The 23955-nt window shown below is 37.9% G+C and overlaps 1 protein-coding gene across 1 annotated transcript in view; it reads right to left on the bottom strand.

The window, feature by feature from the left end:
* Nucleotides 1-23955, bottom strand: part of Vav3 (vav guanine nucleotide exchange factor 3) — a 327028-nt gene that overhangs the window by 22456 nt on the left and 280617 nt on the right. Inside the window, exons 21-24 of the mRNA XM_051165697.1 lie at nt 17870-17935; nt 11757-11791; nt 4720-4836; nt 4072-4159 (exon numbers count right to left, since the gene is read on the bottom strand). Coding sequence (XP_051021654.1) covers nt 4072-4159; nt 4720-4836; nt 11757-11791; nt 17870-17935 — 306 coding nt within the window. The remainder of the gene's footprint in view (nt 1-4071; nt 4160-4719; nt 4837-11756; nt 11792-17869; nt 17936-23955) is intronic.

Genomic DNA, 23955 nt, shown 5'->3' with positions numbered 1-23955 from the left:
GTGTGTGTGTGTGTGTGTGTGTGTATGTCTGTTTCTTGAGCCCAGAGAATGAGGGTTCTTGATAAAAACAAAGGTATGTGGATTCTGAAGAACAGCAAAAACAATGGGCAAAAGAAACAAAACACCAACTAGAATATTATATCCTGGAAATGTAACCCTGGCTACCTAGACGCGAATATGGCATTTGCAATATGCCAATTTTTTAAAATACGGCTTGTCAAAGAGAAGTTCAGAAGTTAAACTGTGCTTAGTAAAAAAAAATAATAAAGAATTTTCCTTTTTGATGACATAATACAAAGCTTAAGGAAAATTACTTGCGTATGGCATCACTGATACCAATGAGGCCAAGGAATTGTTCCTTTGGTTTGACACTTCATTTAGGATGTGCTATTTTCTTTGACAATATAAATATAAATCTGAAACAAATTGCATAGTTCAACAGCTTTGAACTTCAATTTAACTTTATGAGAGAGAATATAAATTTTATAAATTTTGTTATAAATCATTATTATTAAGATTAATGTGAAGTTGGCGATAAACTATTGAATTATTGAACAGGAAAAAAAAGGGTTTTGTTGGTCATTTAATATTTTTAGAGAAGGGGAAAAAAAGGACTTTTCAAAGAGCCAGGATGAGGCAATTTAGTAAACTGCAGATAGTCTGTAATACCTGGCTAAGCATGGAAAGTATTTTAGTCACATATTTTACAGTCTTAGGCAGGTAAATCTTCCTAACATGCTCCTGAGTAGAATTAGGGAGCGCCACTGTGGATCTTTTCCAATTCCCGGCTTTATGCTCTTTGTGTTTTAGTATAATCCACCCCTGCTTTAGCAGTCACTGACCTTCAGGTACAACAAGCAAATGAGATGACTCTAAACAAAAGAAATCTCTAAGCTTCCCTTATCTCAGCAGGCACAGTGGTGTCAACAATCCAACCCCGAGAAATAATGAGTGTGGGCCAGTCATTCCAATTACCAAGGAAACAGGCAATGGAGAAGGCTTACAAACGGCATTTGGACATGGCTTGTCTGGCATACATGAAAGCCAGGACAAATTAATGCCTTGTAATCTGGAATCAAAAAGTCATCTAGGATTGGAACTTAATGACTAAGAAAAGCAAAGCTTTTGATTAACCAAGCTATTGAAACCCATGGGAAGAAGTTCTAGTCCCGAGCACCAAACACGGCCTTCTCTGTGAGACGCCAGCTAATTTAAAATAAGCTTTAGAGTCTGCTCGTGTTTTGTATCCCGTCTGATAAAAATTTTATTCCATGCTGCATGGTAATTTATATGCAGAAGATCATAATGTAATGCAGATAGTAAGATGCTGAACTACTCCTAAGAAATGGCTCAAGTCTACACAGCAGCACTGACTGTGATGGGAACTGTGCTATGTAATTCAACATAATAAGCCATGTCTGCCAGAGGATCTATGGCCCTTATTTGTTTTCTTAAATACACCTCCCACATCTTGGAACCTCCTTTCATCTTCCAAAGGAATCTGTTACCTTCACATGAACCACTTCTTTTTGGCAAGTATCCACAGAGCATTTCCCAGCTCAGGTCTGAAGGACACCACCATCTTGAGTTCTCTGGCACACATGTATTCCCTAACTTGTGATTCATTTTTAGATCAGTTAAGTCATTTTATTTTGAGTCCTTCTATTAAATCATTTCATTAGAATCCAAGTTTGACTTTTGGAAAAATTAATAGATTTCTATTCTAAATAAACATTTATTTTAAAAATATGCATGATACATAAATTTGGTGTACTACTGCTTATCTGTTTATTGAATTTACTGAATAAGCATCTCCAAAAATTAAGCATATTCACAATAAAATTTTTCAGCACATGAACATAAGGTAGGCCTTACTCCAGCTAGCTGAGCGGCTTCTTCAGCCATTGGCAGTTATTTGCTAAGCCTGGCAAAACAGCTTTGTTCATGGCTAAAGTTTCTGTTCCTTATCTCCGTTTCTTTCTTTACATAAATATCCTTACGCTGTTTTTTGTTTTTTGTTTTTTTTTTTCTTTTTAGTTTCTGCAGTTTTGTCCTTAAATTCTCAGTTACGTCTTTTGAACTATTATGTGGTCTGAGCTTCCCTATAAAAGATCCCTAGGTGTGGAAATAAAAAGGAAGGAAAATAGCATAGGTATGAATGTATGTCTTTAACAGTGGCATGCATGAGTGATTAAACAGGTTTTCTGTCACTTATTTGAACTCTGAGACAACTGTACCTCTACTTCCCTTTCCAGGAAACCAGCAGATAAACTTCAGTGGTCTCTTTGCTACAAATTACTTAAATTGGACTGCTTGTCGGCTTTAGTATAACCACAGCCTGATAAGAGCTATAGCTCAAGATAGCGCCACCAGCTTTTATCGTCCCTAAGCTTCCCAGCTACAAGACTTCCTTGGGTTAAACCAAGATGATACAGGGCTGGACTGATTGGCCCTTTCCAGTGGCCATTCCTTTCATCCTTCTTGTTTCCCTTCTCTGATGGGGGTTTCTGTCACTATTTTCAATGTCAGGAGGACCGGCAGTCATCCTTGGCCCTGCAGCATTTTTTAAAGCATCATATCAACTGTAACACAGTGGAAGAAGCCTCGTTACCACTCAAGAAAGTTCTGCAGCTGAAAGCTACAGCTGCTGCCGTGTCTTGCAGAGATGTGGAGGCGCCGATGCAGGCTTTCATCCTGATGGGGCTGTGTCTGTCATTATCTGTGTGCCCACGTGTCACATCCTTCCCAGGTACTGAGTACATGAAGAACCTCCTCTGGTCAAGCTAGCTCTGTTCTCTCTCACACAGCGCCAATAGCTGGAACAGAATGGAAGTTTCTCCCAGCAGGGAGGATGCCTGGATCTTGGTAACAGTTTGACAAGGGTTTCCATTTTCCATGCTGCCTGTCCTTTGCTTTTGAATTCCAAATGTGCCATTTATGTCCATAGATTTCCTCCTATTTCCTTTTCTCTCAGCTCAAAAGGTTTTGATTCCTTTAAAATACTGATCCTGATCTTGAAATGGTTTTTCGGCGAGGCGTTCAAGCTGGTTGTGTTTGTAAGCCTTCTTATACTCAATTTTAGCTCATTTGTATTCCTAAGTGATTTCTGTTATTTGACGGGAAGGAGTATTACGTATCATTTGAACCCATCAATGAGGCTCCCCTCTCAAAGCTAATCAAAGTTCTCAGCAGCTACAAATGTATCTGTGTCCCACATCTAAACTCTTCATTAGTTCAAGAAACTCCCCAAGTGAAAAAAATAGATTTGAAGCCACTTCTAAGAAAATAAGATTTCTTTACTCTTAGTAGTGTGTGCAAAATGTTATGTATGCATAGTCTGTATGACATATATGCACTGTTTCTACTAATAAAATTATTGAGACATTTATAAATTGTCATGATTAATCACCACATTGGAATCATGATCTATGTTTTTTTCATTTCAATACAAAATTTCTACATAATATCAACTGTTATGTGTGGCAAAATTATAAACATACTGATACTTAATTGTCTAATGTAATGAATGAGAACCATCATTATACAGACAATTTACAATAGCAGAAATATAAACAAAATTTCAAATTCACTTTATATTACATTTTGTATGACATATACATAAATGTAAGAGGTATTTTATTAATTAAATATTTTCTGACTCATAATTTATGATGACAAAATAATTTATAATGACAACAAAGTAGCAGAATGGAGAGACAGAGGACATAAGAAAACATAGTAAAGATTTGTCATTTGCCATTGACACAACTCACTCACACATCCACACAAACAATTGAAAGTTGACTGTTGTTCTGAGAGTCTTGAGTAGCGTGAACTCTAAAATATTATCTGAAACTTAGAAACCTCATTTACAATGAGCCATACCATCTGGGGAATGTAAAACTTCACTGCAATTCTCCAACCTATAAAGTAAGGATTTTGCTAAAGCCTACACTGTAGTGCTCCTTAAATAATTTTCAATGAGTAACATTGCTAAGAAACTATAGAGTTAAACTAACTTAACAGCAGAAAATGGGATTTATAGATTGAAAAGAAATAATCAATGCTCACCATTAAGCTTTTAAATTTTCTATTTTCTGCAATGTGAAAAAAGCCATCTCTTGTTAAAATCTTGATGTGTTTTGCTTCATTATTGTACCTGTGGGCAATGAATAACTTATGAATATAAATGTGTTTTTAATCAGTAGAAATCAATAATTACCAGAGGGCATGCCCCAATAATGCTATAGGAATTAATTCTGAAGACAAAATATATACTTATGCCAATACAATGGTGACAGCTAATTAACAAAATGTATTTACTAGATGGGTTGAAGATATAACCAATATTCGAAGTGAGAGAAGACTTGAGCCTGACTAATCATTATGCTTAATTTACTTAGTAAGCTCAGTTTGAGAATGCAAAAAAAGAACCGTTCTAGTAATTTGTATTCTTAGAATTTACTAGAAATATACACACATCAAGTCAACAAAATGTAATATTATGAAGGAAATCTATTATGCCAATTAACAGCCTATAACACCCATTACTGTTTTTCTTGCAGATATTTTCCAGTATTAATGAACTGTCTGGATAAATGCATTATTTCTGCTGCAATTAGAACTTTGCTTTTTAACTTCAGTGTTATATGTGTCACATGACCTACAGGGTTATGAACATAGAAAATCTATTTCTACAAAAGCACTTATCCTACTTACTTAATGCTGATTGCATATTCTCCAGACTCTTTGGTCCTGTGCCTCACAAGGTAGGTACTATTCACCCTGTTAATAAGTTCAGTTTCTGCCTGCAGTCTTTCCATTGGGCCAGCATACCTGTAAAAACACAGTAAGACAGAAAAATTGGATAAAGGTATCTGAAAGAGAAGCTAAATATAAGTACTTGTCATGGCCTTATGTGTATGCTAACTACATTGCTTTAAATGATACTTTGGAAAATCTCCCTAATGTCAAATAAGGCACAAGATTAACACCAGTAAAATTAACAGCACCAGTGAGCACCAGTAAATAGAAATAAACACAAGGGACAAATAAAAAGCCAATAATCAGAAGGTACTAGATCAGAAAGACATTTAAGACAGTTGTGGAAGGTTAGGAACAAATAAAAGAATTACGGGAGTCATGGCCCTGTATAAGACATAGACAGACAGACAGACACACACACACACACAAAAACACAAACACACACTTCACCATTCCTACACATACCATCAAATCTCTTTTGAGGATCTTCTAAAAATGATACTATAAGTTATTTAAAAATAACTATTACTTAGATGTGAGATTAAATATCTTAGTTTACAATTTTTTTAACAGAGTTTCTTTGTGTATCCTTGGCTGTCCTGGACTCACTTTGTAGACCAGGCCGGCCTCAAATACACAGAGATCTGCCTGCCTCTGCCTCCCATTTGCTGGGATTACAGGTATGTGCCATAACACTCAGCGTTAGTTCGTTTTTGACTAATTTCTAAAGAAGCAAGGGGTAAGGAAAGAATCATTTTTAAAACCAAAGTTCAAGTTTCCCTAGATCATACGGGCCTTACGCACAGCCATACTCCATCAATACAATACTATTATAGTAAAATACCCAAATTCTGGATTAAATTATTCTGGCATGACCCCTCACATCAAACGTAGGCATGCCACATAGCGGCAAGGTATATCAGAGATCTCAAGCAAGAGAGATGAAAAGAAAACTACGTTTATGCCAGTTCTTTTCAAGCTATTCATGAATTAATATTCCAGAAAAGTATCTGATTCATGTATCGAATCACAAACTCAGTATAAATGTATTGCCTTTAATCTACACTACTTATTTAAAACAAACACAGGCCGGGCATGGTGGCGCACGCCTTTAATCCCAGCACTCGGGAGGCAGAGGCAGGCGGATCGCTGTGAGTTCGAGGCCAGCCTGGTCTACAAAGTGAGTCCAGGATGGCCAAGGCTACACAGAGAAACCTTGTCTCGAAAAAAAAACAAAAAAACAAAAAACAAAAAACAAATAAAACAAACACAGTAGATATTTAACAAAAGTTGGTAGAGTCAGGTACAGTTAGCCATATACCATGTATAAAAGGATGTCAGTGACAGTTTGTGCCAAAGACACATTTTTAAAGGCAGTTATGATAACCTCTGGCCTATTAGGACCTAGTACAGTCTGCTTAATGTTTACCTCATCAGCCTCATCTCTTCCAATCCTTGCATCTCCACTACCCAACCTTTTGTATCTAGAGATTGTCAGCCTCTTTCTGACTGTAGAGTCCTTCCTAGACTGCGCTCTTGTACAAACACACTGCCATCAACAGTTGATCTGCTGTTCAGGGTTAGAGACTCTTCCTCTCTATCCAGCTAAAGAGCTATCCTGAATATGCATGCAGCCCTCGGTCTGTCATCCTCATTACAGTATCCTACCTTCTAGCCTTCGCCACAAGTTGGGCACGCGTGCACGTGTGTGTGTGTGTGTGTGTGTGTGTGTGTGTGTGTGTGCACGCGTGCGCACGTGCGGTGTAAATATAATTAAAGTCAGTTTAAAAAAGGAATCTGCACTACAATGATAGACCTAAGGGAGGGGAATAGGGTGAAAGCGGGAGGGGGAGGGGGGAACGGGAGGATACAAGTGATGGGATAACAATTGAGTTGTAATCTGAATAAATTAATTAAATAAAAGAAAGAAAGAAAGAAAGAAAGAAAGAAAGAAAGAAAGAAAAGCAGTAGTCTATCATATGAGCATTCTACTCCAAGTCCTGGTGAAATATTTAACCTGTTTCTTTCTTTATCCATACATAGATATTTTAAATAACTGTACTTATGCTGCAAATCATTAACTCTAACTCTAGGAAGCCACTTTTCTCCTGACATATGCCCACTCTGTCACAGATTATTGTCTTTCTGAAACTTCCACAAACGCAGGCATCATCAAACCCATCTTGAGCAGTGTAGGAGTTTAAAAATATTTGACTTGTAAAAAGGAAGCACAGGAGGTAGTTTGGATAGTTCTCTATCTATCACAGTTCTTTCTAAATTCTCCACATAAGCTCTCAACAATAATTTGCAATGCTATATACTCTGCCTGTAAAGTTCTCCCTCTCAACCCAATGGCTTCTGAGTTCTCCAGTCTCTCAGACTAATTGATTTCTTCTGCCCTCTTTCTGTTGCTCCATTCCTGGATTCTGCATTTTCCTTTCCTTTGGATTAATAATCCCTCCTTAGATTTCCTATAAATGGAATATGGTATGGAATTTTTGGAAGGCCAATGCTTATGGTAATATTCCATTTTACCCAACACTTAATTTGTAGTATAGTTGGGCAGAGAATTCTAAGTGAAAAAGATGATTTTGTCTCTTAAATATAAAGTGGCACTACATCATTATCTTTTAACTTCCACCTAATTTCATTTTAATTTCTGACTCACTGGATGTGACTGGATATTCTGTTCCTTTGAAACTTTCAGATCTTGTATTTTCTATATTGGAAAAATTTTAATAATAATGTACTTTCTTTCATTTATTTATTTATTTATTTTGAAGAAGGGGCTCTCTGTATGATAATGTGCCTTCCTACACCTTCAACGGCAGCTCCAAATTGTAGACATGGCATTCAACTCTAGGAAATTTTGCATTATTTCTTTAGTAACTGATGCCCTGAACATTTTCTCTCTGGCACTCTTATGAGCTGCATGCTAGCAAACATGCATGTCAATTATCTAATTTTGAAATAATTTCTCCCATGTTATTTCTTTCTTTGATGTATTTTAAAATTATTCTCAACCTTATTTTCCCAAGCTCCTATACTACTTAATTTAGAAAAGCTTTCCAATTCTCAAATCATTCCTCTTACAAAACATTTGTTATATACTTCTGAGTTTCCTCAAACATCTGCTTTCTCTTTATTGCTGGTTCATGCATACGGAAACAGAATCTAGGAACGAGGGAGGGTCCTGTGTGTGCACGTCCAAAAGTACACCACTGGGCCGAAGTCTGCTAATTTGGCAAAAATCTGGTAACTGGGCTGGGAAACATCCAAACATTAGGGGTTTGAATCTTTAAAGTTCGTTTGGTTTCTTTAGAGTTCTCTAAGCTCATTTCTGCACTCAAGGAAAGGGCACAGTGTGAGAGAAACTGTTCCCATGTCAGGTGTAAGCTTTATGAAGAAAATAGGATTTTTAACCTTAGATATAAAGACTTTCCTTACTAGGAGTGGTTTTGAGAATGGCATCTCCCCAGCCTCTGCTAGACCTGGCCTTTCCAAGTTGAAGCCCTGCATGTTTCTGTTTTCCTGTGTAGTACACATAACAACACTGTCTCTTGGCAAAGTGTAAAAAGACAGGTTATTTGACTACTGGGAAAAGGCAACAGGGGCCTTGGCATCCACCACTCAGACTTTCAAAGAGCTCCCAGACTTTACCCTCAGATCTCATCTCAGCATTTCATACATAAAACATGGGCAATTGCAAACACAAATAGCTAAAACACTAAGAATATAACATTTATATAATTCCTGATTGTGCCATGGTTCTTCTTGCTGTAGATGGTTTACTGTATATATGTATAATTACATAAATGTATATGTAGAAAATAAAAAAAAATTAATAAAAAAAACTACTAAAAACAAGGGCAATTGAAGACAATCTTGTTGATTTTCTGTTTCATTTCATGGCCTATAGAAGTAATATTCATATGATGAGATCAAACTACTTTAAAGATGGAAATAATTGACAGGTAATATAAATGGTCTCATATTCCTAAAATGAAAAGTTCTTGTGGGTAGTTGATAATTTTGTTCCTATGTTGAAGATATTTCACATACTTAATTTGAATGAACTATCAAGGTTGCTCCAGGAAAAGAAAATATAATTTAAAATTTTACTCTGAAATGTCTTTGTTAGTTTCTATATCTATGGTGTTTCTATTGTCTTGGCATTTTGATTTTTTTTTAATTATTAGGAAGAATGTTATTCTGACTGGTTATACTTTTTTAAATTATTTATTTTATGTATAGAAGTGTTCTATCTGCATGTACACCTGTAGTCCAGAAGGCATCAGATCCCAGCATAGATGGTTGTGAGCCACCATGTGGTTCCTGGGAATTGAACTCAGGATCTCTGGAAGAGCAGACAATGCTGTTAACCTCTGAGCCATTTCTCCAGCCCAGGATTGGTTATACTTTCAACAGAACTTTATGTACAGGAAGATTGCCCACCCTCTTGTGTCTAGACAATTCTCAGGTACCTGCTCAAGTTATTTAATAAAAATCTATATAGTTGGTGATATTAGTATTTATCTCTAAAATTATTAACCTTTTAATTATAAAACTTAGTTGCATGGGAGGAACCTTAATTTCTGTCATTCATATGATTTAAAATTTCACAGTAACAAAAAAAAAAATCGGAAATTATCCTCAGTGATGTTAAAAATGTAGCAAAGACTCCCAATTTGATAACAATTTATTTAGCAAGCTCAGTGCTAAAGCCAAGAAGAAAAGAGCAGAGAGTGTAGATAATGACCAAGAAGGCAGATGTGACAGCTGAGAAGCAGCAAGAGATCTGAGGATAGTTCCATAGTCCTAGGTGTCCAGGCCCCTGCATCTTACCTGGGCAGCAGGGGAGACTGGCCATGGTAGCACCGGGGGATGGCCCGAGTTGCTGGTGAGCCAGCCTAAGAGCACTAGAGTGGGAGAGCTGGTGGGCTGACAAGCTCAGACCCCTCTCAGGCCCAGATCCAGGGCTTTGGATTGGCCCACACCAACATCTACCCATCAATGAACTGCTGGGGTACATGAAGGGCCAGGCCCTATAGAGCCAAAACTACAGGGTCTCCATGACACAGGACAACAACAGGATATGTGAAAGGAGTCCCAGTGAGGTTTCATATCCACAGTGTAGCAGAAGCCAGAGGCCTCGTACTAGACCAGTGAGTCAGTGCAATGAACATTTGCAAGCAAAGAAGTGTGGACAAAAGTGTATACTATAGGACACAGTGACACACTACAGTTTCCACGGTGAGATATTTTTTCTCTGTGTGTATGGGCAGAGGTTGCAATAGTAGTGAGGAGCATAAGAGGAGGAAGAGCTGAATGGGATTGGGGTGCATGGGGTTGAATTCAAAAGAAACAATGAAAAATAAAAACAAAAAAGTGTCCTGGCCCTTTTTACAAATTGGCAATAGAACCAAGTAATCAGGAAAAAAATACATATATACATATCATATATATTTTCAAACTGCTATATTACCTCAAGATATATATATATATATATATATATATATATATATATATTCAAATGATATATTTGAGAGCATAGACAAATATCAGAGAAAAGAGATTCACTCATCTTCAGAAAAGTCAGACAGAAATCCAAGGAAACACATACAAACCAGTAAAATGATCAGCTTTTGTATTTTGAAGGGCAAGATAGCAACGTACAAAGGGCACCATGTAGAGTCAGCCAGCGGGCGGCACAGCCTTCACCTTTTTTTCCCCCCCATAATAACAATGACAGTAATAGCTTCAATGTAGGAATTTTGGGGAACTTTTTGTTACATGTTAAAACACATTTATCCAAGACAACTGGAAGTGGAAAATGGTTTATATCACATTTAATGTGAAATAAAACATGCAATGTGATAAGTACATATGAAATATCAGCATATATTACTTATTATGACATGATGAAGTCTTAACTAGTCTACTTCCTGTGTGTAGTTTTAAAGTTGGAGATTACTAAGGGGAAAAAAATCACTGTCAATTGCCATCTTTGCTTCTGCTACCTACACTCCCAGCTTCTCGATGGTAAATGCGGTATTCTGTATTTCTCCTAGTTGAAACATTCCCTCCATGAGGGAGAGAGGGGCTTGCCAGGCTCACAAAGTAAACTAAAGGTCGCACTTCTGGGAGAATAGAACCTTGGAAGTTTCTCAAGGGCCCCTTTCTAACAGTCTAAGAAGGAGCAAACAGCCTAGGGGAGGGAGACTGGAGAGCCGAACTGCAGAAAAGAGATTCTTAGACTGCTTCTTCGCTGGCTCCAGGGTGCTCACTTCTGTAAGTGGCCACCTGGGTGGAGGTGGGATGTTCACTGACACTAATGCTCTTAAGTCATGCCTGAACCTTGTAACTCCTGCTTGAAATGTCAGTAACGAAGGCCACTGAGCTGGACAGGGGTGCAATCATTACTTTGGCCTGTTATGGCCTTCCCTTTCTATGATGAGTAGACATGTGTGTGTGTGTGTACATATTCCCAGGTAAACTATGTCACACAGCAAGACCCAAATCAGACATAAATATTTCCCCATTCTGCACTGGAAACTATAATTTTACTAGTTTTATCCTTTTGAGGTAGTTCTTAGTTTTAGGTAATATAATAAATTTTTTTCTTCTCTGCTTTATGAGATTTACCTTTGCAAAATGCAAGATGCATCAGCATATATCCCATTTTTTCCTGTGGCTTCTATAGATATTTATGGCCAATGCATGTGTGCGTGCGCGCACGCACACACACACACACACACACACACACACACACACACACACACACACACACACACACACGACACCATTAACCATCACAATACAGACTAGCCAGCAATATACAAATTCACTATGCTGTTCTGTTATGTGTGAAAACACCTTTAGCCAGGACAAATGGAAACGGAATAATATGGTTTACAACCACACATTTAAGGTGTCCTCAAGCTAGGAATATGGTATTTCAACTTAGCAACATAAACATTTTTAATACTTACCAGGGTTGGCAAGAATAATCTACTGGTTTAGGTACCTAGGACATAAAAAGGCAAAAATAGATTAAGTTTACTTAAGGGTAGCTTTTAGAAATCAATCATTAATTCGGTTCAGCTGAGTCAGCCCTATAAAAACCCTTAAGTAGCACAGTCCCAGAACTATCCGCTGGCAAGTTTACACAGAATGAATCATAGTATATGTCAGATAAGTAGAAAATAATTCATTTTGCTTTATTTCATTCTTTCATGCATTTTTCTACTATACCTTCAAGGGAAGAGATAGCAGAAAAAAATATGAACTAGAAACTTTCAATATTTACTACATGACAGTTTAATCCAGCATAGGAAACTAAAATGAAAATGTTATTTAAGGAAACCAAATAGCACTTCCTCTGCCTAAGAAAAAAAAAAAAAAGTGAAATAAACAGTACACACTGGATGTAGATGCTATTTTGTAACACAAATGCTAAACTCTAATTTAAAAAAATCTTCCAACAAGTAAACATTTTATTCATTAAGACATCGTGAAAATATCCACGCTTACCATTTTTTCATAGAGAGACTTGCACAAGTGAAAAGACTACATTTCATGTGTAAATAAAGAAAGCATTTTCTGGCTGATGATGGCAACTAGAAAATGAAGAAAGCCCAAAAAATGTATAGCTGTAGTAAAGAAAAAAATACCCAGTACAACACATCCCACAGATAAGGAAGCTCTGTACACGCTTTTGAGGACAAAGTAGAATATTGATAGTCTGCTTTGAGCTGTAAAAACCTCCATGCATCAGCCAACTTTTTGACAGACACGTTCCATGATGTTCCTGGGTCTTTTACAATGGATGAGAGGGAGAAAGAAGGAAGAGGAGAGTGGGCAAAAAATCCCACACAATCTTCCTGTAGTCTCTCCTTTGGCTGGAAACGTCATTTCACAACAGACAAACAATGAAGCTCTGCCATCCCAAAATTCCCTCAGAGGAAGGATAGCAGGCTACCAAGAAGAGCCTTGATACCCTATGAGCATATACAGGGGGAGTCACAGTCATAGGGGAGGGGAGTAAGGGGAAAATGGGAGGGAGGAAGGAATAGGAGGATACAAAGGATGGGATAACAAATGAGATGTAATATGAATAAATTAATAAAATATATTTTAAAAATTCCCTCAAGGAGCCTCTGCTTCTTCAGTGGGCACGTTCTGTATGTGAGATCTACTATTCCATTTTGCTTTCTGTTGCTGTAATAAAACACTGACCGAACACTAAGGGGAGGAAAGCATATTTATCTTGTACTTCTAGATCATAACCCATTATTTAGGGAAGTCGAGACAGGAGCTCAAAGTAGAAACTTGAGGCAGAAGCCAACGAGCAATTCTGCTTGCTAGCATGCTTGCTGGGGCATGCTTATCTGGCTTCTTTTAGACAGCTCAGACTCACCACCCAGATGGTGCTGCCCACAGGGGGCCAGACCCTCTCACATCACATATATGTATATGTATATTAATTTGTTCATATTATATCTCAATGGTTATCCTATCCCTTGTATCCTCCCATTCCTCTCTCCCTCCCATTTTTCCCTTACTCCGCTCCCCTATGGCTGTGACTGAGGGGGACCTCCTCCCCCTTTATATGCTCATAGGGTATCAAGTCTCTTCTTGGTAGCCTGCTGTCCTTCCTCTGAGTGCCGCCAGAAATCTTTCACACACATGGCCACAGGGCAATCTGATCTGAGCTATAATTGAGGGTCTCTCTACCCAGATTACTCTAAGTGGTATAAAGTTGACAATAAAAAAAAAACTATCCAATAATACAACCACCTTCTCATCTCAGATTCCTAGAACCAGGATGAGATCCTTTATTTTCCCCATATCTCATGCTCCTCCTAATCTCTCTTTCATACACTTAGGGAGTTCGTTTTAACCTTGCTTCGCACTTAAGGCTGTTAATCACTTCCGGATACCTTTTCATTCCTTAAGTACATGGCTCCTATAGTCCTCTAATGCCATCTTCTGCCTTCGTCGTTGATGTCTTACATTGCAGAATTTCTGCTACGGATGAGAAAGGCTTTTACATAATTTATTGGGAATATTTGTATTTACGCCACACCCTTCCTAACCAGGAAACGTCCTGTAAAATTAGATGGGACACTTAGAGATGAACTTTCTCTGCTCATTTGTTAATGTAGAAATATGAATTAGGAGTTATATTTCTAAGATGACAGTGATTTTCTTGCAAGAAACTGAGCATGTTTGTTGTTGTTCTTGTTCTTGTTGTTGTGGTTGTTTCAGATATTGAAGTTTCATGCTTTAGTATCTCGTTCTGGTTCTTTCATGACGGTTCAATTCTGAGTTTTCTCATCTACTCATTCCCTACTGACGTACTTTCCTTTGTGACCTGAACACAGTTATGACGCCAACTTCTAGGTGTGGCCGCCTGTCTCTTTACACATTGATGTTGTGAATGAGTGATATGCTATCATTCAAACTGAGGCTGCCTGTATCTTGTTGCAGAGCGGGAAGCTGACCTGGTTAAATTCTACCTTCAGATGGCCTTCGCTGACAAGCAGCGGATGGTTTCTCAGTTAACTTTGTTTAGCCCAACCTGAGGGGTTTACAAGTTTCGCTCCTCAGTCAGGGGTTTCGGGTTTATACACAGGACTTGAGGCTCCTCCCTTCCAGTGCTCCATTCTTTCTGATGTTCTCTCTTACACCTGCCACAGTGCCTCAGACTCCATACTCCTGTACTCCAAGGCAAAGAACTACAGTTTCCAGCTTACCTTTAGCCATGCTAGGTGCTATAATGCCATGCCTGTATTCAAACCAGGAAACTGAACAACATTTCCATTTCCACATGTCAACATTTTTGCTAGCTAGAGCCTCAGACAGCTTTTCATTTTGTTTAGTATTTAATGATTTTTCATTATATTGGTTACCTGAGAACTTCCAAAATGGTAGTTAGTCCCCAACTATCAGCAGTAGAAGCATGTTGCTTCCAATTACCGCTGCTGTTGGTACTGAATCCAATTATCAATGCTTTTTGCAGGCATTTGTCCTTTCTCTCAGGTTGGATTTGATGTCACCTTTAATATCCTGAAGTTTTATTAAAATACATTGAGTTATTGATTAATTTTAAATGACTCATCTTGAGTTTTAAAATTAGTTTAATCAAAAATTCTTTCAAGTTTTTTGGTCCTGATTTATTTGAATATTTCTTTTCTACAATTATCTTTAATCTCTTCCATTTTATACATTTGAATCTTATCATTTCATTATCTGTTACAGTCTCCATTGCCTCTTCTCTCTAGACTCATTTTTAGAAACTTCTTCAGATCTCTCTTCCAATTTTCTACTCAGCCATGCCTGATAGGCCATCTAACAGACCTATTAAGGCCTTTACTTCAGTTACTAGATCTGAATTTTTATAGACATGCCCAGACAATCATACAGTGTTGTAGTCTCCTCTTATCTCCTTTTCAATTTTCAGTTATATTAAATATAGAATTTTTATTTCAGTATTTTGTCCTGTATCTGCTCCATGAATCTAACTCTGTATTTTGTTTTTGCTAACTATGGCCTTAGGTGGTCTGTTTGCTCATCAATTCAATGATTATAACTATTGGACTTATGCCCCCTGAAACTTTTATCTGTAACAACCCTTTGAGGGCTATCTGTGGAGATAGCTATAACAAGACAGAATATGTATTTTTACTCGAGGAATAACTAATGTTGGGCCATTTTAAATTATATTTCCTGCTAAGGATGATTTAGGTCACAAAGCTGATGTGACTTCCAGCCCTACATATAGATAACTTTTACACTTAAGTTTATAAATCATTAGGAAACACACCTCTCTCTCTCTCTCTCTCTCTCTCTCTCTCTCTCTCTCTCTCCTCTCTCTCTCGTCTCCTCTCTCTCTGTCTGTCTCTCGTCTCTCTCTCTCTCTCTCTCTCTCTCTCTCCCTCTCTCTCTCTCTGTCTCTGTCTCTGTCTCTCTCTGTCTCTCTGTCTGTCTCTCTCTGTCTGTCTCTCTCTGTCTCTCTCTCTCTTAATAATTTATCCCATATCCGAGACCAAGAGAAGTATCTCTTTTGTAGGGTGAAGTTTTACTCAAATATTCCCTAAAACCTGCTGGATTTACAGTCATCCACATTTGCATTGTGTTGTAGTAGAGTCTTTGTCTCCAATCCTGTCTTGCCATAAATAAACTATCTCATCTGTGTACAGCTTTTTCCTCTCCAGTCTGGATGGTCTCACTAGTATGCCTCAGAATTTTTTGAAGGGACAGGAATAACATACATAGGAAAATAAATTTTCAGAGTAGATTTCAGAGCACTTCTCAGGGACCTCTATTCAAACAGTATATGCCATCATCAAAGGGAGGCAGTTCTCAAGCTCACGTGAAGCTTTCCCCTCTTCAATCGGTCCACTTTCTTTCATTCAGCTTGTCCTATAGCTAAATGATAAATGCATAATTTCATTATATAAGCAGCTCAATTTACTAGCTACTTATTAACTTTAAGCTACAAGAGCATTCATATTTAGCTGGTTGTTTTGCTCTTGATTATGCATCACTGTATAACTCTTTATTATCTTAAAATGTCTGCATTTGGTTTCACTTTTAGGCATTTATAGTAGGATTTTATACGCTTATTTAATTTGCTAACTATGAGCATGGAGGGATTCACATTTTTTATCCTTTTGTTTATTCGTTCAACAAACTTAAATATATTTTTATGCCAGACTATCTTGAAAACAAAACTTCTAAAAACCCATGCAATATGTTGTACACAGAAAGTAGCGCTCTGTATATTAAATGTTTATTAGGGTTCCCAAATGTCTGAATGTTAAAAGCTATCTCCATTTGCTGTTATGTAAACATTGCTGCTTGTATTTTGTACCTGTGACATTCAACCTATCTATCTGTAACAAATAGAACAGAAAATCTTTTTTTTCAATTCTCTTTGCTTTTCAAAAATAATTAAGCTGAGATAATGGTTTAAGATTACATTCTCAAATTAAAGGTGACAGATATTACACTTGTAATATCAAAAAGAATGTGCAATTGAGAAATATAGGAGCCTTGGGAATGTAACAAAAAAGATTATTTTAAGAATTTTGAAGGCCTTTTCCCTTCAATTAATCATATTAGTAAAGAATTTTCATCACTTTAAAATTGTGGAGGAAATTATGATGTTAAAATGATGTCACCCTACATAGAAACGAATCAACAACACAAAGCATCAGAGAATACATTTTCATGATATTTGCTCATGTTACTCAAATGATATTATTTGAGTAATAGTCACTGTGGCAGTTTGAGAAACAATGGGCCCCGCGGGAGTGGCACTATTAGAAGGTGTGGCCTTGTTGGAGGAAGTATCTCTCAATTTCTTCCTGCTGCGTGCCAATCAGGATGTAGAACTCTCAGCTCCGTATCCTGCACCATGTCTGCCTGCTAGCTGCCGGACTTCTTCCTGCCGTCGTGATAATTGACTGCACCTCTGGGACCATGAGACAGGCCCAGTTAAATGTTTTCCTTTATAAGAGTTGCTGAGGTCACGTTGTCTCTTTACAGCAATAAAACCCTAACTAAGACAGTCATTCATTCCTCCTTTACCCACTTTTATAAAGTTTCATGGTGATATTAAATAAGAAGGAAAGACATTCTAAAGCAGGGAAAGTGTATTCAGAGACCAGGTTGAACAATTTGTCAACTTTTTTTTTTTCTCTCTACTATGCTTTCAAAGACACCAGTTGCAGTGTGATGACTTCCTGGAACCGGAGTGACCAGAAATAGGTTAGAGGAAAGAAGAACTTGCCCACTGCATCCACTCTGCGGCTTCGGGTTACTTCTCCTAAAGAATTTTCAAGCCGTTTTGCAAATTCTAAATTATATTTCCATTCCGAATATCTTTTGTTAACATTTGAAGTATTTTGTTTTTAGCACAGGTTTAGAATACATTCTGTGAGATTATATTTATATAAGACCTACTTTCCTATGAAAATAGTAATAAAACTGATGAGAACCTAGGCAGTCAATAAATATCCTTTGTACCTTCTTGTACAATTAATCGTAACATCAGAGGCAAAAATAAATGAGAAGGAAGTGAGATGTGAGAACTTACACATGGTGACGGTTTGACAGCGTCGCTTGGGAAAAATCCAACCTCTCCGGAAGCTAAGTTTCGTCCCTGAAAAAAAAAAACACCACTGAGAACAAAATAACAATGCTAGGCTGTGGTTTATACTTAGGATCCTCGGATTGTTTACATATTACAGCTAGTTCTCAGCTTTAATTCATGGGCCCAGAAGAGGAAGCCAAAACATAGACATTTTTCCCCACTGTTGAACTTTCCATGTGGTTTCAGGTTATGATCATAAGATAACTGATCTTCTTGTCAACATACCATTTGGTCTTGAGACTTTAATATCTCTGAGAGATGACATCTGATTAAAGCTTGAGGCTTACAAAGTTCTTACTGCATTTTACAGAGGGTTCTGAGTTTTCATTAATTCTTGAATTGATCTTTTATTGCAGAGTTGATTACTATTCGTGGTTTTGTACAGGAAAGAGATGAGGCATAGAGAAAGTAGAGGATGCCCCTGTGATCACTGAGTCAACAAATGCCAGACCAGAATTCAAACTCACAGGTGTTGTAACTGCAGCTCTATAAGAGCGCTCTATACAAGGATAAGTCTCATCGAAGAGGGCGTTGGAAAACATAACAGAAAAGTAGTTGGAGCCCTTCTATGACATCTAAATTTCATCACTGATGACGTTATTTTACAAAAGACAGTATGTACTTTTAAATTGCATCAACATGAAAAAATGCTTGTGATTTGGAGATGAGAACGTCATTAGGGAACTAGTACCATGGTTAAACAACAAACAAACAAACAAAAGAGAGAGAGAGAGAGAAACTAGAAGAGGAAACATGGGCGTTGAAGACACAACTAGATTTGAACAGAGAATTCTAGGGGCATTAAAGAAAGGGAGATAGATCAATTATTACTACAGGAACTAATTAGATAACCTATTCATATAGATAACATAAATCATACAGAGGGACATCTAAGTAACACAGATAGGTAACATGGGTAACAAAAGCGTGATGGGAAAAAATATGGAAAGGGGGCAGAATTTAGGCACTAGTGCAAATAGCAAGGAGGAAAGAGTCCTCAGGAAGGAAGATTCAGAACCTAGGGAGGGAAGGCAGCACAGTAATTAAAGCTGGAATGAAGTGCTTCTTCATTTATCTGTTTATACTGAGTACCTGGTGGTACTTTAATGGAAGCCTGACATTAAATAACAAATAAATAAGAATATTGTTTGGTATTTATCACCACTCAGACCTTTATAATCTATAAGTGCACTGCAATGGGGAAAGCAACTAAACCCTTACAGAAATCAGAAGAAAAACATTTTTTAGAGACATAAAAATGAGATTTTAAAATTTTTCACTAAAAGAAAAATATATACCTAAATACTTGTACTAAAAATAAATGCATGCACTAATATATGCATTATAATATATGTGATATTTATACATAATTTTGCAAGTGATAAAACAAGCCTTACAAAGAATTTTTCTAAGCCTTATTATAAGATAAAAACAACAAATTAAAAAATCATGATTCCTGTAATAATGGTGATATATCAACTCTCCTTCTTTACTAGATCAACAATAGTCTCCATCTACAGACTTCAGAACAAAGGAGAAGCAGCAACGTTTTTGTAAGAGTGAATGATGCCCAATATAGTGCCATCCACTTCCTCAGCCAAAACTGACACAGGGTCTCCTCATCTTTATAGTCTGCTCGACTTCCAAAGTTCAGATGATCCACTCGCTCATCTCTTTTCTCTTTTTTTTTTTTTTCTCCAGAGCTGAGGATCGAACCCAGGGCCTTGTGTTTGCTAGGCAAGCGCTCTACCACTGAGCTAAATCCCCAACCCCCACTCTCTCATCTCTTATGTAAATCATTCCTCAAGCTGCAGCTCCACATCGGATCCCCAGCTAGCTCACCCATGGCCCCTTCACATCCTCTTTGCAGTATACAAAGTAGTAGCACAAACTTAGCACAGTGGACAATTATTACTCTACATGGTCATCTCCATGATAAGACCATGAGTTCTTTGAAGGTGACTACAGGGTCTTAGTCATTTTCTATAATGTGATGTTGGGCACCACAGAGCAAGTATTCAATGAATGTTTGTTACCATTTATTAAATATTATTAAAGTATCTTTCTTGTAATCTAACAGCCCCGTGTCAATGACTACTATGAGCTCAAATTATGTCCCAGATAGTAGAATACAGTACACTTAAGTTTTACATCGTGCTGCTTCTATCTGAAGGTACCCCTTCAGTGAAATTCTCGGGGCTTCCTACGGCATTTCAGTAATGAGTGTGTGTTCGGGTATGTGTATATGTGGCATGTGTAATGCCGCAAAACAGAAAGGGTGGAACCAAGTCCTTTGAATCGGATAGTTTATGAAGATGCACTGACAACTACATTTAAAAGTTTTCTACCTTAAAGCCAAGTGGGCTACAAGAAATGCATGGATGGAAACAAGTCATCCTGGTGATTAAGGAAGAGACCATAGCTTCATCAAGAACATCATACAAGAGGCAAACTTACAATTTTCCACAAAACTTGGACTCCTTTAGGATAAACAGTAGCAGCTAATAATTGGGTCAGGATAAAAGGTAGACGTGGTGACTATTCTAGGTCTCAGTGATGGCAAGTGCATGCAGAGATCACATCCAGAACCATATTGTTGACCCACCGTTCCCTTGCCTCACACCTTTGCCTTCTTTTTTTTTTTTTTATTTTCTTTTTAAAAATTTTTAATTAATTATAATTTATTCAGATTACATCCTGATTGTTATACCCTCACTTGTGTCTGCCTGTTCCCCCCTCCCTCATTTGCCCTATTACCTTCTCCTAGTCCTCTGACGGAAGGGGACCTCCTCCCCTACTATAAGATCACAGCCTATCAGGTCTCAACAGGATAGCCAGCTTCCCCTTCCTTTGTGCACATGCCAGGCTTTCCCATAAAAGGGAAAATAATCAAATCTGGGGCACCAGAGTTCATGTCAGAGGCAGTCCCCGCCTTCTCCACAGTCATGGAGAATATGCTGTCCTTTGGCTATATTTGAACATGCATTTACTGTATGCATTCTTCCTTGGTTGGTGCAACAGTTTCTGCAACCCCCTTGGGTCCAGATCTGCCAGCCTTGATGGTCTGCATGTGGGGCTCCTGAACCCTCTGGGTCCTTCCATCCCCCCATTCTTTCATACTCCACCCAGAATCCAACAGCAAGTCTCAGCATATGTCCTGATCACCACTGGGTAGAGTCTCTCAGAGGACATCTGTGTTGATCTGATATCTACTCCACCACACAACAAGGCCCTTTACTCAACTATGTTTGTAGAAAAATTATTTTTAAGAGCCAGAATCTGGAAACAACCTAGATGTCTCTCAACACCTTCGCCTTCTAATGTGACAGAAACAAAAAGAAGTCTGCAGCTGAACTCTCTCCCAGCCAAGATGTTTCTTGGTGTGCCAATTGAAGTCTTGTACAAGGCTGGGGGCCACATAGTATTTTGTGAGACTGAAAATGGTGAGGGAAGTTCATGGAAGCATAGGACAATGTGAACTGCCAGATAATTCAACCTCAGTCATGAACAGGGATGGCCGAGTAACATAGCTGGAGTAGATACACATATATGGTACCAAGATTCAATTTCTGTGCTTTGACTGACATGCTGAAAAATGTACCCATGTTAAAGAACATAAAAATAAAAGCAGGCTCAGAAAGGTGATGTATAATGGGGCATGGAAACATCTTTCAGAAGTGAAGATAATTTTCTCTGTTGAAGACAACTTGGTCTTTTTAAACCTTAGGTTTCTTTGCATGGTTCTAGGGGGGGGGGGAGGGTCAAGTACATATGTCCTAGATTTTATTTTGGTCAGAGAATCTGCTAGGCTAAAGTCTGGGTGTTTTGTTTTGTTTTTTAAAGTTGTTTATTCTTTCTTACCTCACCTCAAGGACAGCACCAAGTAGATTTCACTAAACAGATTACCAATGGTCACTGTCACCGTTTTAATTTTTAAAACATTTCTCCTAATGAAATACCTGAGCCAGGCATGGTAGTGCACACCTTTAATCCCAGCACTCTAGAAGGCAGAGGCAGGCAGATATCTGAGTTAGAAGCCAGCCTGGTCTACAAAGCAAGTCCAGGATAGCCAAGGCTACTCAGAGAAACACTGTCTCGAAAAACAAAGTAGAGGAGGAGGAGGAGGGAGGAAGAGGAGGAGGAGGAAGAGACAAGGCAGACCAGAGCAGTGCAGTTACATCTGTATAAGGGTCATACATGTCCCTTAAGGAAGCAAGGTGAGAAGTACGTTGAGCTATCTTAGCAGATGGATGAAGTGAGAGTTCTTCTCTAATCCAGTAAGACATCGGTCTTAGTTCTGGGAGATACAGTGTGCTATAGTCAATGATTTCCATCTATTAAGGAAATAGCGGCCCTACAACATTTGGAGGACTCAAAACAAAGCGGCACGTAGGCGGGATGTCTTCAGCTCCTTGGTAGATGTGTGTGGGATGCAGTTGGTAATTCATTAATACTAATCGGTGGAGCAGCTGTCAATCCCCTACACATGGATGGAACTGCAGGCCATAACTATGAAATAAGCCATCCTCAAAGGCAGTGATTCAGTGCATTTAACATGATGAGCTATAAGGGTTTTACTAACCTTGAAGGAGATATATATATATATATGAATTTTCTTCTTTTATTCTTATATGAGCACTTAATCTGGGTCAAATAATCAGCTTGTTATCTTTTTTATGTCTGTTACAAATGTCAGACATTGGGAATAATCTTTTAGTTATCTTCCTGTGTGATATTTGTTCTGTGAGTCCCTTCACATGCTCAAGGTCAACTTGAAAACACTCCTGTTTTGTACTATGTGCCACCTGATATGCAATATGCTATCTTTCTATGCACTTGTTATGCAGGGAATCTTGGATCATGTGATAGAACTTTTGTAAATTTAACATTACAGAATGAGTCTTTTTATAAAACACTTCCTTTGGAAAGGACCTGAGAAAATAGGTCATAAATTGCATATGGTGAGAATAGAGACACCTTTATGACTCATTACATAAATTGAAGCAGATGCAGAGAAAATATTAAGTTATAATTTATACAATAATAATGCCTCTTTTCTGAAAAGCAGGTTGCTTCTGTAGAAAATATATTAAACTAAAATTATTGACAAATTTCTCTGATATACCTGAATATCACAAATGCAAATGCATAGTCAGGCTCTTACTCATTCCTGGCTGCATAGTCGTCAGGCTCTTACTTATTCCTGGCTGCATAGTCAGGCTCTTACTCATTCCTGGCTGCATAGTCAGGCTCTTACTCATTCCTGGCTGACCTTGGGTCTTAACTATTCCTCATGTTTCTTCAAAAGCCTCTACAGTGGATCATAATAAATTCAAACTATTTTCGGTTTGCCAGTAGAAATAAACCCGTAATCTACCTGTAGAGAGAAAACATTAATGCCTGCCAGGATGCCATAGCTAAAACTGCATTTTTTAAACCCACAGACAAGAAAGGCTTATCATGACGGAGGATGTCCTCCAAAAAATCTTAATCGTAAATTGCTTGGCTTCTAACTTTGTGAAAAAAAGAACAAATTGCTTTAAGAAAAATACGACATCTCTTCCCCGTGGCTCATTTATCCCCCTAATACTATCTGGATTGGAGCTTTGATGCACTCCTGGAAGAGCTCGGAATGATTTGAAACAGACTTAGAAAGCCAAATGTAAAAAGGCTAGATTGATGATTATTCATGAAAAGTGGGCAGTTCTCCCCCATTACATTGCCCTAAATACTCAGAACATATGCATGGCAGTACTGTGAGATTACTGAGCAGTTTATCTCACATGGCTAGTGGCCAGAGCAACTACCACCCTGTCCAGTAACATCTCCACTAGCCGAAATAAATGCTTGAGCACTGGGAGGGGAGAACATATAGCAATGCCATGAATTATTGGAATATAGGTAAATAAAAATAGAGATTAGGTTGTTGGATAGATAGGGAGGTAGAATACAGATATTAAGCAGATTAGATAGACAAATGAAACGTGAGCACTATTTTTATAATCATTCTGATGAGCTTTGTAATGACC

Source organism: Acomys russatus, chromosome 23, assembly GCF_903995435.1.
Source record: "Acomys russatus chromosome 23, mAcoRus1.1, whole genome shotgun sequence".
Classification (NCBI taxonomy): Eukaryota; Metazoa; Chordata; class Mammalia; order Rodentia; family Muridae; genus Acomys; species Acomys russatus.
This window is presented reverse-complemented; position numbering and strand designations above follow the sequence as displayed.